Source organism: Apis mellifera, linkage group LG8, assembly GCF_003254395.2.
Source record: "Apis mellifera strain DH4 linkage group LG8, Amel_HAv3.1, whole genome shotgun sequence".
Classification (NCBI taxonomy): Eukaryota; Metazoa; Arthropoda; class Insecta; order Hymenoptera; family Apidae; genus Apis; species Apis mellifera.
This window is the reverse complement of record NC_037645.1, coordinates 2,352,908-2,370,696: the sequence shown is the minus strand read 5'-3', so window position 1 is coordinate 2,370,696 and position 17,789 is coordinate 2,352,908. Positions and strand designations below refer to the sequence as shown.

Genomic DNA, 17,789 nt, shown 5'->3' with positions numbered 1-17,789 from the left:
CATAAGTTAAGCCTTATCGATCGACTTCTGAGATATCCTGTATATATTATATATATATGTATACATATATATATATATATATGCAATTTATAATTTCTTGTAATATATAATTAATAATATCGGATCTTCAAACTATTAGAATGATAAAATTTCACCGTAAATCGATCTTGTTGTCACAAAATAATTCGCTATTCATTATTTAAATAAATTAGCTAAAAAACTTCGACCACTGATAACGCTACACAGCAGCGCAAAGTCAATGATAGATACGATGAAATGTCCGAAAAAATAAGGACAAAGGCAGTTACTATAACAGAGAGAGAAAAATATACTTGGAAAGAAAAATAGAGTAGATTAAACATTATTTAGATTATTTGCTTCTGTGCATTTCTTTTTGTCTTTTCTGATTATCACTAAGCACTTTGGTCTTTAGATGTTCTTTATAATCCAAAATATTTCCACTCCATTTGGTAACTGTACCATTTTCACAAACCCAAATTTCTTCTGCCACCTAACAATAATAAGAAAAAATATTATAATATTATATATGTAATGATTAATGAATGTATATAATTTCTAAAATATTAATACATACTTGATTAATTAATCTGAAATCATGAGATACGAGCACCATTCCTCCATCAAAATCATTAATTGCATCTGCTAATGCATCAATTGTTTCCATATCTAAATGATTGGTTGGTTCATCTAGCAATAATAGATGAGGCACTTGCCAAGCTAACCATGCAAAAACTACTCTACAACGTTGACCATCAGATAATTGTCTAATTGGACACACCTACATAAAATAAAAATTTTTGAAAATTCATTTATTATGTACAATGATTTTGAAAAATATTGGCACATTCTTTAAAATATAATAATTTTTTAAAAATTGGACTTGAGAGTTTTTTTGAGAAATGAAAAAGATTAGTTTATTAGATAATATATAAAAAATTTTTTTAGAAAAATTACAATTTATCGAAATCGTAAAAAAAATAATGAGATTTTTTTTTATCTAATGAAAATTTAAAAAATATCTTTTATAAATTTGTCAATTATATACATGCTAAAAATTTTATAGAGTAAGCCAATATTTTTTTTTTTGAAGTCATTGAAGATTTAAATTTTTGTAAATGACAATACTTGTTGGCGACCAGTTAATCCATAGCGACCAATAATTTTCCTCATTTCTTCCCTTTCTTTAACGTCTGGAAAGGCTTTCATCATATAATCCAAAGGTGACATATCTAAATCTAATAATTCATGTAAATGTTGATGGTATCTTCCAATTCGAAGGTGACTATTCTTACGTATCATACCGCTAGTTGGAACTAACTATAATTATAAATTAACAGAAAATTATTCACAAATATTTTTATAATTTTTATAAATAGTAATTGATACTATTTTTATAATATTTTTATAATAATTGAAACTCACATCTCCATATAATAATTTTAAAAGAGTACTTTTTCCAGCTCCATTTGGACCAACTAATGCAATTCTGGTATCCAAATCTATACCAAATTCTAAATTTTTATAAATCCATGGTGAATCTTCATTGTAACGAAAACTAACGTTTTGAACCATTATAACAGGAGGTGGAATAGTTCCACAAGAAGGGAAATAGAAATTCAGTACTTTATCATTCACAACTTTTTCTGTAAGACCTTGTGCTACCATTTTTGCTAATGTCTTTTCTTTTGATTGTGCTTGTCTTGCTAATTTTGCAGAACCATGACCAAATCGTGCTATATAATTTTTCATGTGCGCAATTTGATCCTGTTCCCAATTATATTGTTTTACTTGATTTTCCAGTAACTCCATTCTAACATATAGAATTTATATTAATATTTTTCTTTACATTTGTTAACCTTAGAATTTATTATAACTAATATCAATTTACCTTGTCTTGACAAAAGCTTCATAATTACCACTGTAATATTTCAATTGTTTTTTATTAACATGAATGATATTTGTACAAATACCATTAAGAAAATCTTGTGAATGAGAAATGATGACTAAAATTCTTTTATATGTTTTTAATTCTTCTTCCAACCATACACAGGCATCAAGATCTAAATGGTTGGTAGGTTCATCCAATAATAAAAGATGAGGTTTCACATATAATGCTCTATGAAATGATCATTTTTATTAGATTTTTATATATTTATCTCTTTATTGATTAATAAAGTTACTAACCTTGCAAGAGCAATACGCATTCGCCAACCTCCAGAAAAATCTTTGGTAGGTGTTTTTTGCATTTTTGCAGTAAAACCCAAACCATGTAAAATATGAGCAGCACGAGCTTCAGCAGTGTCAGCAGACATATCTTCTAACCTTTCATAAACATCCATGAGTTGTTCCTATTTAAAAAAATATTTTAAATATAATTTATTATTAAAAAAATCTAATTAAAAGATAAATATAAATCTAATTAAAATATAAAATATAAATATTTAAAATTAAAATAATATAAAAAATAAAAACATACTTGAGCATCTTCTTCTTCACATTCTACTAATTCTTCTGCTAATTTTTCTAATCTTATACGCTCTTCATCTACTTCCATCACACATTCTAAAGCTGTTTTATTACTAGCAGGCATTTCTCTGGTCAAGTGAAAGATATCAATCTGATTAGGAATAGGAACTTCTCGATTTCCAAGTACAGCTAATAAAGTAGATTTTCCAGAGCCATTAAGTCCAAGCAAACCATAACGTCTGCCGCAATTCAGTTCCAACATAGTATCCTGTAGCAATTCACAGCCATGGAAAGTAATAGAAAAATTAGATATTTTTATATCTCGACTTCGCGGATGTGAAGCTAATGATCCCGTACACGATCGCGCTTCTGCATTTAGTCTTGCATCTGCTTCTAATTTTATACATAATGCCTCTATAAGATAAAAAAAAATTTTTATAAATAATTTATCCAATTCTTCATTACGAAACTTTTGATTAATCTTCTGTTTCTAAAAATAATTTTCAATTTACCTTCTGCACTAATAGGTGTTCCATTGGTTCCATTTTGAATGATTCCCAAAGGACTGGATTCTTTACCATCCTCTGCATTTTTATTCTGATTAGTTTGAGGTGGCTTTTTTCCTGACTGTCGAGCCTTAGCAGCTTCCTTTTTTTTTTGCTGCTGCTTTTTTTTTGCATCGGATGGCATGATTCTGAAATTTAACTACACATTTAGAGCGTTGTTTGAACGTAAATCAAGAATTAAAAATACATATTATGTAAATCAGAGGTTAGAAATACGATGGCACATGTATTAGAAATAAATGCTACAGTATAATATCAAATTTGAAAATTCAAAAACTTTCATTGCCGTAAACGGCTTGTTATATGAGCCAGACAGAGAATAACATGAAGAAGAGGGGGACAAAGTAGGACGACGGAAAAAGAAAGAGAAAGATAGAAATAGAGGGTCTGGGAGATGGAAACCGTGTTTTTTATTATATTTTTACAATTTCTATGTACAAAATTGAATAATCATTTGATAAAAATAATTGTATTTTGCTAATGATAATATAAAATAATGAAAATAAAAATATGAGAAAAAAAAAGATGATGAGGAAAAGAGAGACGAAACCAACATCCAACTAAGACAAGAAACTTCGATTATTCTGCGACACTGACCGATGTTAAAAATATATAGAATAATTACATAAGAACCATTCAAACTTTTGTTTTTTCCACATTTTTAGAGAATAGTAGAATCTTAAAATAACTTCAAGAAATTACCTAGTTGTGCGCCAAAAATCGAAATCCGTACAAAATGCAAACACACGTGCATGGATAGAGACAAAATCGTCAAAGCGATGTCGTTTAGTGGATTGTTCGATAGATGGCGATATTCAGTCATGAAACATTTTGCGAGGGAAATAGTGAAAATTGAGCAATTGTCGAGCAAAAATTGAAATAGTTGTCATTAAATTATAAATATGTAATAATTATATTTTGCATGGAAAAATTTATGTGATTTTTCATAAAAGTTTAAAAGATGTATGTGATGAATATATGTATGTGACTAAAAAAAAGCAAATATTGGAAACATAAAGATTTTAGAATATGGGAAAAATTAAGGTAATTTAAATATTTAAAAAAAAATTACAAATTTTCAACTTTTAATAAAAAAAATGTATGCATTCTTAATATTTCATAATTATTCATCTTTAATAATTAATTGAATATAATTTTTATATTAGTAAAAAATCATATAAGAAATTGATTTTTCAGTATTCCAGAACATAAAATGGTATAAAATTTTATAAGATGACAGGTCTATATTTTATCTGATTCACTATGTTGCAATAAAGCAAAAGTGCTTCTGCATCAAGTATGACATTCCAAATTATTACTTACCTTTCTAAGAAACATATTATCAAAGACTAACATTAAAAAAGCGGGAATATAAAATGTTAACCAATATCTAAAGAATATTTATTTCATAATATTTATATAATACTTATAATAGAGAGAATACTGAATAAAAAAATAAGAAGTATACGAACATTATCTTATCATTATTTTATAATCAAAATCGTACTTTAATAATCTCTTATACATTTTGTAGCTTCTTATCAAAGAAGTTGACAATTATTATGATAGAACTTGAATTTAACAAATATTATGACTATAATAATGTAAGTTTTTATTTATGGATTTTTTTATTAAAAAAAGTTTAATAATTATGAAAGTAGTAAAAAGTTTTTTGTATTGATACATTTATTAGACAATATAATATTAATAATAATAATATCATTTAATTGCTGTTATAAAATATTCTTTATCTTATGGAAAATATGATGTAACTTATTTGAAACTTTACTATTACAAAGAAATGTTATAACTCAAAAAAGATTGGAGGACATTTTAAAACAAGAGATTTTTCATGTTATTAGTATTCAATGAAAGATTATATAAAATTGAATAATCAGAATTTTAATCTAAATTTTGTCTAAAGAATCGACATGGTAACTTGGTTCAAACGACAAGAACTGATTAAAGACGTGTGGTCTGATGAATGAACGAATGGATAAATGTCAGCTGCGGTAGAAATGGTAAAAGAAGAGACGGACTTGCGCCTCTGTGAGTCCGAAGTCTATTGGAGGGGGCGAAGAGGATGTAGGATGTGAAAGGGTGAGGGGTTACTGGCTTAATTGCACCGCATCACAGAACGTAGTATTTCGTAGTACGTAATGGTAGGGGTAATGCGTTCTCGGTCGTCCTCGTCCTCGTCGACGGAGTTGTCGTTGCCGTTGTTATTCGTATGAAAGCTGCACGCTCACCTAGATCATCGTATGCGTATCAGGACGGTATCTAGTCAAGTATTTCTTCAAAAGGGAGCTGAAGAAAAGAAAATATTTAATTTTTAATTTTCATTTTTAGAATAATTTTTTAATATATATACATGCAATTACACATGCATATATATATATATATATATATATATATTTAAATTATAAGTTTTTGATCAACATTCTAATTAGACTTATAAAAATTACAATTTGGACAAATCTTTTCTTGGAATAGAATTTTTATTTTTGATCATTTCTAATCAGATGTTTCCATAATAAAAATTTTATATCTTTCAATTTGATTTAATTTAAAAATATATACTTGAACATCTTGAAGATTTGAATGATTTTATAATCTTGATCAATTTAAGAGAAATATTATGAGCTAATTTTTTGCTTTTTGTTAAGTAAAATGTAAATATTTTATTAGTTCCGAAATAATTATAATTTTGTTTTTCATTTTTCCTTTTTATTTTTTTAACTTTTAATATTTCTTTAGAAATTTCTATTTTTAGAAAATTAATTTAATAAAATCTTATTTATCTCTAGATGTCAAATTGTCAGTTAGACGATAATATGAATAATATGAATCAATCGTCAGAATGTGCTTGACGAATGTAATAATTGATCAACTGAGACATTTGAGACATACTTTTCGAGATGGACAATGATTAATTTTTAATGATGCAAATCTCTCTTAGAGAAATGATATGATGAAAGTATTTTTATAAAAACAGCACAGAAAAAAAAATGAAAAATAAGCATAATAATATTATATGATAATATTATATGATTATAATAAATAATTATTCTTTATTTTTGATGTAAGTATAATATTGAGATTGAAATAATATCTTCTGAATATATTCATTATTTTTTCAAAAGATTATAAGATATCGTCTTTCAATCGTGACAATAATTAACAACATTATTAATTACAAGTTATGTGATTGTATTTGAATTAACAATAGAGAACCATTAATTAAATATAAAAAACATTCTATGTTTTTTTATCCATATCTTATATAAAATCAGGATTATCAAGGGAATTGATACGGTCCTGGTGGCTCGTGTGCGTGACGTGGAAAGCACACGTTCATACTGCTCGCGTGTCAGCTACCGTAACCCTCGAGTACATATCGGGGATTTCACGGTGCACGGGGTCGCAGCTGAAAGGAAGGAACTGAAAAAAGGTGTGAATGCCGGATGGCATTCATTCAAATGCCGTCCAATCACAGCATCGTACTCCAGGTCGAGTAGCAGGGCCGGCATAACATTGGGAATTATTAACTCAATTCTTTCTCTTAGATTAACTCAAATCAAGAAAAAAAAAAATGTTTAAAGAATAAAAATATTTTCCGAGAAGAACGTTGAGATACTGTAAAAATTGAATATCATAAATCTTATTTTATTGATGATTAATCTGCAAAAAAGAAATGGAAGAAACTTTTCTTTTAAAAAGAAAAGAAAACATAAGAAATAGTTTAAAAGAAAAACTGGGAAAAGAGGAGAATTGAAAACTAAATTTGGAAATTAAATTAAGAAAATTAAGAATGCGAAAAATATAGATTAAAGAAAAATAAATTAGCATTTTTAACTTTTGTTAAATCATAATGTATAAAAATAATGTTTCATTTTGAAGATATTTTCTAAGAAAAAAAAAGATAAGTTATCATTTTATATTAAATTTTCAATTGAAAGGAATTTAATAAAAAATTTAATAAAATGGAATGTTTTGTAGATATTAAAAATCGTATTAAAATTTATGAATCTATTAAAGAGAATCTAACTTGAATTGACAAAGTTACTGTCTTTCTGTGTAAGTGTTTTTAATATTAAGTAGTTTCTCCATTTGCTTCAAACCAGTATAATCGAACCGGAAATAGAACGTTTAGACTTGATGATGAAAATCATAACGAAGAGAAAACGATTTAACATTGGAACATCAGAGTCCTGTAGAACCCCAGAATCACTTGAATGACTTTCTTCGATAATCAGTTTTCTATTCTCTTCTTCTCGTGCGAATATTCAAGGATGATTCTTCTACTTAAGAATTAATCGAAAGAAAAACGAATTGACATTGATCGAACGAAGATTTAGAAAGTATTATCCACTTTCCTAAATCACCCTCAATTTTTTTTCAGTATTTTTCATAAGTTATTTAGTAAATGAAAAAATCTAAAGTATAATTTGAATAGATTTGTTCAAAGTCTTTTTTTAGGATAGTAGAAATATATGTAAAATAAAAAATATATTGTCAGTATTTTATAATGATTTTCAATCTATTTTAATTTTTATCTATTTTATCTATTTTAATCTTTTTAGGATTTAATTTTATAATCATATTTTCAATCTATTTTAATTTTTTTAGAATTGCACATAATAATATAATAGATTAATAATATAATAACTATTAAATAATTTTCCAATAATAAAAAATATATTAATATTTGTTGTTTATTTTTCATAAAATAATTGTCAATAACATTTTTAATTCATAATTTTATAAATCTTACATTATGCAATATTTATATGTATATATGTTTCATCCTTAATTATAATTTTTGTTAATAAAAAATATATTTTTTAGGAAGATGAAGAAATGAAAAATTTGAAGAAATTGATTTGATTCGTGAATTTCACAATTCTTTTCATCACATATTCAATATGTGACTTATATAACAATTGATATGTGATTGCGATTTTTTGTTTTGAAGAAAGAAGAAAAAAGAAAAATTAGCGATAGAGGAGCTAATCATCATATTCCAGAAGTATGATTAGTTATTTTTGCTATATTGAGCTAATAATTCATAACATTTTGTAAAATGATGATTCTATAACATAATTTTTGGAAAATCATAATATTGAGTTTTAAGTAAAGAAAAATTTTTACAACATTCTTAATAAAACATTAATTTTAGATCAAATCAAAGTGACGATATTCTCGAAAAGTTATTATGGAAGAATATTACATTTTAAAAACTTTTAAAAACTGTGAAAAAATTTAGAAGACATTCTATTGATTGGAACATAGTCTCAGAATAATCAAAAATATCTGTTGGAGGTAAAAATCAATTGGAAGAAGATTATGATTATTCTAAAACCGATAAGTATTATTTTGTATGAGAAATTATTATTACTACAGAAAAACAAAATATTTAATAAAACTCGAAAATACATGAAGAGAATCGACGTAATATTATGAATATATTTTTTTGTCATTATCGTTCAGAAAGAATAGAAGAAAGGAAAAATTTTCAATATCTGCATGCGATAGTTTAAGAACGACTAGAAAAAGTCAGAACTCATCGCACAGTGATATAGAATCAATTTACTAGGTGAATTTATATTTTCATAAAGGAATTACTTTACTCTTTTCTTTTGCTGTCCAAATTTTTTTGTCAATTTTTTTCGTAAACTCTAAATTAAATGAATACTATATTAAATTTATTAAATGAATATTTGTTATTTGGATTCTTTTACTTCATAATTTATTTTTGATCCTTGCTTTATAATTAATAATATTGAATTCATAAATTACCTTGTTAATATTTAATATTTCAGTTAATGTTAAACAAAAATTACATGCACTGGGAAAAATTGTATAGATTGAAATTAGTATAGAAAAATATACATACAAGGATCAATACAAATATTTATTTTGCTATTATTATATATATTATTTTAATAATTATAAATTATTATATCAATATGTTTTAATAAAAAATTTTATTCAAATAACTGATATTATTTAAATTATGAAAAAAAATTATAGTTTTCATGTTTCAAATCATAACTTATACATAATATAAGACAATACATATATATGTATAAAAAATATTTAGCCAGATTAATTGATATTAAATACATTTTCGTTATTTCTATAATATATTTCTCTATCAATTGAAAGAATTGTTTGAAGTGAGAAATTTAACTTTACATATTATCTCAATAGCTTCATATAATTACTACAAAAATCGTACATCATCAGAATATATTTAAAACTTTATTTAAATAGAACTAAACTGATTTAAAAACAAAGAATTCGCAGAAAGCATTCAAATGACCTGTTGCATCAAGTTAGGAAAAAAAATCAAAAAATCGTTCAGTCAACTGATATCCACAAGAATCAATAAATCCATTAAATTCAATGAAATAATCATATTCAAACGCTAATTGCTATTACAACGCCTTTTCTCTATTGTTCAATAAAAAAATTTCATTTTTTTTTTACAGGTTCGTTGTTGATTGACTTCTTTATTTTCCCAGAAAAGAAAATAAAATTCTAACAAAAAAAAAAAAATCAAAAAAAGATAAAAAAATAAAAAGAAAATCTTATTAAAATATTTCATTTTTATATTCGCAACTTCGTTTTGATTGATCATTTTTCAACAAAAAATTCTCAAGAAAATCAAGAACTTCTCAAAAGAGAGAAAAGAAAATAAAGAGACGAAAAATAACTCGAAAATCGACCTCGGTCCGGCAGAAAAATTGATTCAGCATAGTCTGGAGAGCCGTGGCGAGTATGCGAGAAGAGCTGGGGGCGCGTGTGCGCAGTTCTCTCAACCAACATGTCCGCCCGGGTGCTCTGGATAGTCATGGTTATGCAGCGCGATCCGTTACACATCTTCGTCAGCCGAATCCTTGGTTTTTGTACTACATATATCCGCGAGACGTGTATATTATAAAAGGGGTTGGCTTAGGGTCCGGTCTCTGAGTCGTTATCTCCTGGTGGAGGATTACCTGCAGGTAGAGCCGGTTGTGATTCCGGCAGTGCACGAGGTGCGAACAGCCACGGGGATACTGGAGCCGTGGCACGACGGATAGCCAGAGCACTCGAGAGAGTGGAGAATCGCGGGAGAGCCAGGGAGAGACAGAGACAGGTAGAGCCTTACTGGCGGTGAAATACGAAGCGGGAAAGAGAGGGAGAAGCTTGAGGCAGGCGCGCGTATTGATTCCCGCGTGACGTTTATATGGTGAGGTGAGAAAGCTGCAACCTGAAGAGTCGTGCCATTTCCTTCGTCGCTAAAAAACTGAACGGGGAAGACACGGACTCAAGCAACAACTTGGGATTCCTCGTTTTTGAGCCGTTTGTCCTTGGTCCACTGGAAGGTACGTTATGTACCAGTGAACATAACCGGACTGGTCATTTTGATTCATTCAGTAAAGCTTGTTTAAGAGAGAGTCAACGACACGCGCGTTTTCCTCGAGAGGAGAGAAAGGGAGAGAGGGTGAGAGAGGAAAGAGAGTAGTAATATGTTTATGTGTATGTATGTGTGTGTATACAAGCATATGTGTGTTAGTAAGAATTGAGGGAGGGTCGGTTGAAGACATTCTCGAAAAAGGGTATATTGATCCGGTGGTCCGGGACCATTGGCTCTGGCACGCCACCACGAAATCGTGCTTTACTCGACCCTCTTTCTTTTCTTCACCCTTCTTTGGGAGTGTTTCTATGTTCTTTCATATTCTACATTCCAATTTTACTTACTTTTATTATTTATTCTTTTTACTTGTTTTTGCTTTATTTATCATTTATTTTGTTTCATTTTTTTTAAATTTATAATTTAATTCTTTTCTTTTTATAACTTTTAGATAAAAAATAATTTGTATTTGTCATTATATTTGCCCATGCATATTGATAAGTATTGCTCGATATATATCCTAACCAATATAGTGAAGAAAGATGAACAAACACCTTCCTGGCTGCTGCGATGCTCCTGTTACTCTTGCCACTCGCCCTTAAACGTATCCCTTATCGATCCAGGCCCAGCTACACTGCCATACAATTCGAAATTGCGCTTCACGAGCTTCTTCTGCGTTCATTGCCGCCTTATCGACCCTTCTGGCATCTACTTTTCACAGTTAGAATCACTTCTTCTTTCCCTTTATCGGTATCACTTTTTAAAATCTTAATAAATTCTAGCCTACAAAATAAGATTACAAAATAAATTTAAAATAATTTAAAATAATTATGGTTTCTTGTTTTTAGAATATTGCAAATATAAGATATTTTAATATTATCAAATATTATTTTTAGAAAAAAGAAATTGAAGTTTTTTTTGGAAACTTCCTTTTTATATATCATGATGTCTAAGTGGTTTTACACAAGGAAAATCCATAATTAGAATAACGACACCCTTAGGATAAAAGTGGAAGAGAGTATTAATAGCTTTATTATCTATCTTCTGTAACTTTTTCTAAAGATTATGAGATCATTAACCTGTATATTTTTTTCCATATCTTTTCAAAAAGCAATATATTTTAAAATGTAAAATTAAAATTGATTATTCATATGACATTCTACTCTCTTTAATTAAAATATCTAATCTTCTTAACTAAACTTACAAAATATTTAAGAAAACTAAAATTTTATCATTTCTTTTGATTTATAGAATAAATTAAACTGTTTCTAAATTTCTAAAATATTTAGAATTAATTAACTTCATTTAAAAAAAAAGGTATATAAAACTTCAAATAGCACAATATATTTTGAAAAATATATTGAAATATTATTAAACAAAAAATTAGAAAATACTCTTCTTTAATTAAAAAAAGGAAAAAATTTTAAATAAAATAATTTAATAGCAAAATATCTTTCTTCAGATGAGTCGACTTAGTTGGTCAGTCAGGCTTAGTCCGCCTAAGAATTATAGAATTTTATAATTATAGAATTTTATAATTATAGAATTTTTTCATCTACTGGCTTTATGCTTCTTCATTGCCACGAAAGCCTCTCCTTGTGTCTTCGGGATCGATAGAATGTGAAATGGAAAGCGAAATCGGAGAATGAAGTTCAGGAGAACTAGTTGAATGTCGACAGATCTTGTTGATTCTTTCTCCGAGTACACTAACTACTTATACTGCAGATTGCAACAACTCTTGGATGTATCAACACTTAAAACAATATTTCCCACTATAGGGAATTCTATAGGTATTTCATAGAATTATATTTCTAAAAATATTCAATAATTCATTTTAAAGATCATTTTTATTATTAATTTATTTCATTAAGATATATTTCTTATGTGGAATAGTTGTAAATATGTATGATCATATTATTAACAGAATTCCACATCATTTCCTTATTAATTCATGTCATCATATTCTATTTAGAACAAATAATAATTGAATGAAATAATAGAAATGGAAGGAAAATATTCCAAGTATTGCTTTATCATGTAATTTACCATGATCAGTAAAATTATTTGCTTCAATTACACATAAAATTTATAGCCATTTTATAATTAAATAATGAATTATTTAATTAAATAAAAAAATTATATTAAATATATGTTAATTCTACTATTTTATTTATTAATATAAATAATTAATATAATTTTATATATCAATAATAAAATCTTTCAAGCTATTGATATGTTATGAACATTTTAAGCAAAACAAGAAATGAAAGATGATTGAGATGTCATCCAGGAGTTGACTAATATCACATGGACCAAATAGCGATCGAACCGCCCTTACGACAAAGATTTTGCGCAGTAGTGGGTGTCCCCTCTTTTATTTAACGACGTCTATACACACGTTCTCGCGCAGTTTGAGATCGCGCTTGTCCCCCCGTGGAAGTCGTCACCACTTCTTAGTCCCTAACAGTGAGAACGAAAAATCGTACCGCGATGTCGGGCGTTAAGTGCCGTGTACGACGTTGTTAAGTTACGCTTGGCGTGAGTCGGTGTAGTTAATCTCACGTGCACGCGCGCGTGTCTCTTCTCGTGAATAACTTTTTTTTTTAGTTCGTATTTTTTTTTCCTCTTTTTCTTTCCTTTTAACGAGCTTTTATACAAAAATTGCGCCGATCTGTGAGATATCTGGTGAATTGTTGGAACGAGTTGTAGATTGTGTTTGTGAATATCATCTACAAAAATCATCTGCAAAGAATTTTATTTGGCTGAATTTTTTGGTAAAGTTTTTGATCATGAAAATTTTAATTATTTATATATGTTACGGATATTAATCTTTAGAATACAGTGGCTGATTTATTAAGATTTATACAAATAGATAGAAAAGACTTGTTTAATTTTTATTAATATTAATTTATATACCGATTGGATTTAAAATGATTTGATTGCACTGAATTAAAACGAAAGATAAATAGAAAAAAATTTGTATATGTATTATTTAAATACATAAAAAATAATTTATATTAAATTTTAAATATTTAATATTGGAATCAATTAAAGGATTGAAAATTTTAGTACAATTAAATATTTAATACTTATTAAAAAATATTTCAAAAAATGTAAAATTAAATTGACATATATATATATATATTATCTTTATTTTGTTAGCAAATTGTATTATTTGAGTGTTTGCAATTGTTTATTGAAAAAGTAAGTAAAAGAACGTTGATCAAAAGGACTTCTCGAGTTTTATCTAATATTGAAAGCTCTTTTGCTTAAACGCTGACGTTTCTCCATGGAGATGTCTGCAGACTCGAGAGTCCGGGAAGCTTTATTACCTCTCTCAGCCTGCCGAAGTCAAACGCTTTCAAAGTTTTCGAATTTTCACGTAGTGCTTTTAAACTTCTTCCATGACTTCCAAGAATTTGAATTACGAACGCCTATTAGAATATCCTTCAAAAACTTCCTTATTTATAAAAACAAAACTATATAGTTTATTAGCTAAAATATTTTTTTCCACTATTTTTAATTGCTTATAATACATTCTTTGTTTATTTGTTATACAATATATATATATTTCAAATATTAACTTTTCATATAAATATATATTTGCAAACATTAATTCAATAATTAAAAATATTTACAAATATTAATTCAATAATTAAAAATCTCACTGATATATTCACTTACTAACATAGTTATTTTTATATTGCTTCAGGAGATTGGTGATCAGTGGACCAGAATGAGAGAGATCATTCAAGTCTGCTCGAGCAGGGACCCGTTGGCCCTTCGCGCGAGAAATGATTTTTAGAAGGTATCGATCAAGCATGTTGTCCTTTTTATCTCTCTCTTTTACGATGTTCTTTTTTTATGTTTATTTTTTTAAGTGTGCCCAGAGAATTGCATCAATCGGAAATTACTCTGGAAATACGAATTAATCTGCATGTAACAAATTTCGAGGATATTATTTATTATTATCGTTTTCTCTTTTGCGATATAATATGATATACGATTTGTCTGAAATCTTATGATACATATTTGTGTGAAACAATCATTATACAGCAGTCTTTATGGATTCGAATATATTTAAAAATTATTTTTGAGAATCATTTTTTAATATTAAATATTGCATTGAAAGTGAAAATTATTCTTGATTAATTTCACTCTCAATGCAATATTCATTTGTGAAAAATATTCTCGAAAACAATTCTTTGAAAGTTTTATTCTCAAATATATTTTCTATATAAGAATATGAAGGAAGTTGAAACATGAAAATAGTTATTACTCCCAATATAATAGCTTTTAATGAGAAATAACTTTCTAAAGCAAGTTTTTAAAGAATACTCTTAAATATATTCACCTTAAATCATGCTTTGAATGATTTCATTTTCGTGATCTAATGTTTACATTATTTTTTATCATTTTCGATGGATAATATTAGATAACAAAAAATTAGATAAGTGTCGATACTCACTTTCAACGTGCAATATTTCAAGAGTTAAATACATATTTTTTTGAATATATGTTCTGATTATGATTACCAAGAATTACCCAAAACTGGTTTGGTTATTGGAATTATGATAATTGAAATTTTTTACTTATTGTTTTCTTAAAATCTTAAGATATTTTTATATTAGAGTATTGCAATCTGTAATTATTGTAATTGTTGATTTAATTGTTTTTAATTTAACTATAACTGAATATTAATTTTTTTAAAATCATTTCTTTTTCTGTAAAAATATTTAATGGATAGATTAAAATAAAATATAAAGTGTATATATATAGTTTGAATTCAGAAATATGGATAAAAAGAAAAAATTTTAAATCTCTGCAATTTTGAATCAGAAGTGTTTTCTTGTTCAAAAATATTGCAAGAACATGCGAGTTTTTGAAAATTTATACAAGGAAAATCCATAGGGAGCATGACTGTTTATCATTGCACGTGCATCATGATCATTATGCCGTTTTTTCCTGCACAAATATTTCTCTGGAACATGTTCTCTACGTTCTCTAAGAATCGCAAGGGACCGATTGGTCGTTTACTCGAGAAGTGTAGCGGTGTTGTTTATAAGTCTACATCAAGCTATTCAGGAATAAAAAGATGTAGTAGATCAGCAAGAGAAATTTTCCACATGAAGTAAATTCTAAAATTTATAAGACATTAAAAGTCCTTTAATGTTTATCATTTTTCTCTTTTTTCTTTGCATTATTTAGCAATAATTATTCCAAAAAAATAAATTACATTCAATTCTTCTTGAGTTATGATTTTTATATATAACATTTAATAAGTAGTTTCAATTTTATTCCTATAAAAGATGAGAAAAATTAAAATGGATTAGATATTCTTTAAATTAAGTAATAAAAAAATTAATCTAATATATCTATAGAATATATATATATAAAATATAATTATATTAAAATAAATAAGTATTAAAAGTTATTAATTAGAAATGACAGGAACGATTCCTTTGTAAACTATTAGATTGGAAACTAATTTCTTTTCCTTTTGTCAATTATCATATATTTTTTAATTAAATTCAAAACATTAAATAATTATTATGATTATTGTTCAAAAAAAGTTGAAACTTTGCATAAAATTATATTTAACAGATCGTTTCCATATATAAAGGGCCAACTTCTAGGAGAGAATCCCTGAAAAGGATGAGGTCAAGGTTGTACCATACCAGGTGCATGCGGTCGAAGATTTTATTGATTCTTAATGAATCAACGCGAGCTTGACATAGAATGTGTCGTATGAATAGTTCCCTTGATTGAATTGAAGACCGAGACATTCGGTCGGTGATGGACGTGGCTTATGAGATTCCTAGCATAATTCTCGGTAGCCCTAGGTCAACTGTGATTGCGCACAGCCACGTGGGATCGATTATTTGGTTACCGTAAAGGGGGTTAAAAGCATGAAGGCTGTTTTGTTTCAACCCTTATCCACTTGATGATTTAATTACACTATGCTTGTTCTGGTTATACTTCATTCCTAATACTTTTTCAAGCGGAATTTTCATTGAAATTAGATTTGAGGTTAAGTTAGACGTTTTATTTTGGCTTTTATCCACCTGATGATTTAGATTACATGTCCTCGTACCAGTTGCATCATGTTTCTGATATTTTTTTTAAGTGGAATTTATATCAAAATCAGATTGATTCAATTCGAATTAATTTTTTAATTTAATACTCTGCAAAAAATCGTAAAAATTTATTTTCTTTGAATTTTTATAATTAATATTAAAATTAATAATTCAATTAATAGATTAATTAACGATCCATGTATCATACAACTTTGAAATTTTCAATTGTTTAAAAAAACAGAAATATTCAAAGTGATGATCAAAGTTAAAAAAGGTTATCTTCTCTTTGGATATAGAATAATTAGTTAATATTGAAAATTAAAAGTTACTATTAATAAAAAAATTAAAAATTATTTGATAAAGTTTTAATCCCTCTAAAATTATTTTAATTATAATTATACATAATTATATTTTTACCAAAGTTAAGTTAAAATGAAGGCGATAAAATTTTATATATATATTAACCTCAATTAATACTTTTCGGTTGTAGAATATTCTAATAAAATGGTAATATTAGAAGATCAGATACACGAAGAGTGACCCAATAACTTCATTCACTAGGTATTCAATTACTTGGAACATGTTAATTTATTAATAGTGGATCCATCTATCAGTTCCTAGATGATTGAATGATTTTAATTTGGCACGCGATATGATGACCTCATTCTATATTACCTCCCGATGGTATCCTTCTTTTTGCATTAATTCCACCTAAAAATAGATGTCGCCACGCGATCATCATTCGATTATCGAGATTTTTCGATCTTTTTTTCATTATCGACTTTTGTTGCATTCGACATGATATCGAAATTAATTTTTAATAACGTAACTGCAAATGTGATTAAGTGATTAAATAAATGTGATTAACTCATTAATTAATTTTAATTCATGATTTTACTAGTGTAATTGTGTTTTTCGCAGTGTTCTAGATTAAAAAAGAAAAATCTGCTCAATTGATTCTTCGGGTATTTGGAAAATTTTATCTTATATTATTCTTATAATGATATTAATATAATAGTAATTATTAGTATCATTATCATTAATATATTTAAAAATGAGGTATGTTATTGAAATTTTTTTGTAAAATTGTATATTTATGTCGTTCTTTGATAATAAAAGATAATTTTTAGAAGTATTTAATGTAGATGAGAAATTTGTTCTTTCTTAGATTCTTTTTACTTACTCTTTCTAACTTGGACCATTTTTAAGATAAAAAATGGCAGAAATGACTTGTTAATAAAAAAAATAAAAAAGAAAAAG

The 17,789-nt window shown here is 26.9% G+C and overlaps 2 protein-coding genes and 2 long non-coding RNA genes across 7 annotated transcripts in view; 1 reads left to right on the top strand and 3 right to left on the bottom strand.

The window, feature by feature from the left end:
• Positions 1-368: 368 nt before the first annotated feature.
• On the bottom strand, positions 369-3,847 carry LOC413252 (ATP-binding cassette sub-family F member 2). 2 transcript variants are annotated; one of them, XM_396698.7, is made up of 9 exons: positions 3,756-3,847; positions 3,000-3,181; positions 2,498-2,901; positions 2,206-2,369; positions 1,910-2,137; positions 1,444-1,831; positions 1,147-1,338; positions 596-799; positions 369-511 (listed from the first exon to the last, which is right to left on the bottom strand). In XM_396698.7, exons 2-9 carry the CDS (start codon positions 3,175-3,177, stop codon positions 371-373), a joined length of 1,899 nt encoding a protein of 632 aa, XP_396698.3. In that variant the 5' UTR covers positions 3,178-3,181; positions 3,756-3,847; the 3' UTR covers positions 369-370. The 2 variants fall into 2 exon arrangements, with proteins under 2 accessions (XP_396698.3, XP_026298349.1); XM_026442564.1 differs by having other exon boundaries at positions 3,651-3,816.
• A 5,328-nt stretch (positions 3,848-9,175) lies between these two features.
• The window catches only part of LOC409836 (rho GTPase-activating protein 100F), a 52,220-nt gene continuing 43,606 nt past the window's right edge, over positions 9,176-17,789 (top strand). For 2 of the 3 annotated variants that reach the window (XM_006559493.3, XM_006559494.3), the window contains exons 1-2: positions 9,176-10,423; positions 14,165-14,260. The gene's annotated coding sequence lies outside the window, so the exon portion shown is untranslated. Of the gene's footprint in view, positions 10,424-12,862; positions 13,227-14,164; positions 14,261-17,789 lie in introns of those variants that run through there. The other variant, XM_026442551.1, reaches the window with a different exon arrangement.
• LOC113218966 lies at positions 14,164-15,127 on the bottom strand. The gene is made up of 2 exons (XR_003305260.1): positions 14,921-15,127; positions 14,164-14,367 (listed from the first exon to the last, which is right to left on the bottom strand). It is a non-coding gene; the product is annotated as an uncharacterized LOC113218966 (long non-coding RNA).
• Positions 15,161-17,487, bottom strand: LOC102654020. The gene is made up of 3 exons (XR_003305259.1): positions 16,995-17,487; positions 16,131-16,637; positions 15,161-15,590 (listed from the first exon to the last, which is right to left on the bottom strand). It is a non-coding gene; the product is annotated as an uncharacterized LOC102654020 (long non-coding RNA).

What these genes read in the sequence shown, in the direction of transcription:
- LOC413252 (XM_396698.7), bottom strand. Translation starts at nt 3,177, where the DNA reads ATGCCATCCGATGCAAAAAAAAAGCAGCAGCAAAAAAAAAAGGAAGCT. An exon ending in AACACCTATTAGTGCAGAAG is followed by an intron (nt 2,902 to 2,999) that starts GTAAATTGAAAA and finishes TTTATCTTATAG; the next exon opens with AGGCATTATGTATAAAATTA. An exon ending in TAAAATTATTATATGGAGAT is followed by an intron (nt 1,339 to 1,443) that starts GTGAGTTTCAAT and finishes TTATAATTATAG; the next exon opens with TTAGTTCCAACTAGCGGTAT.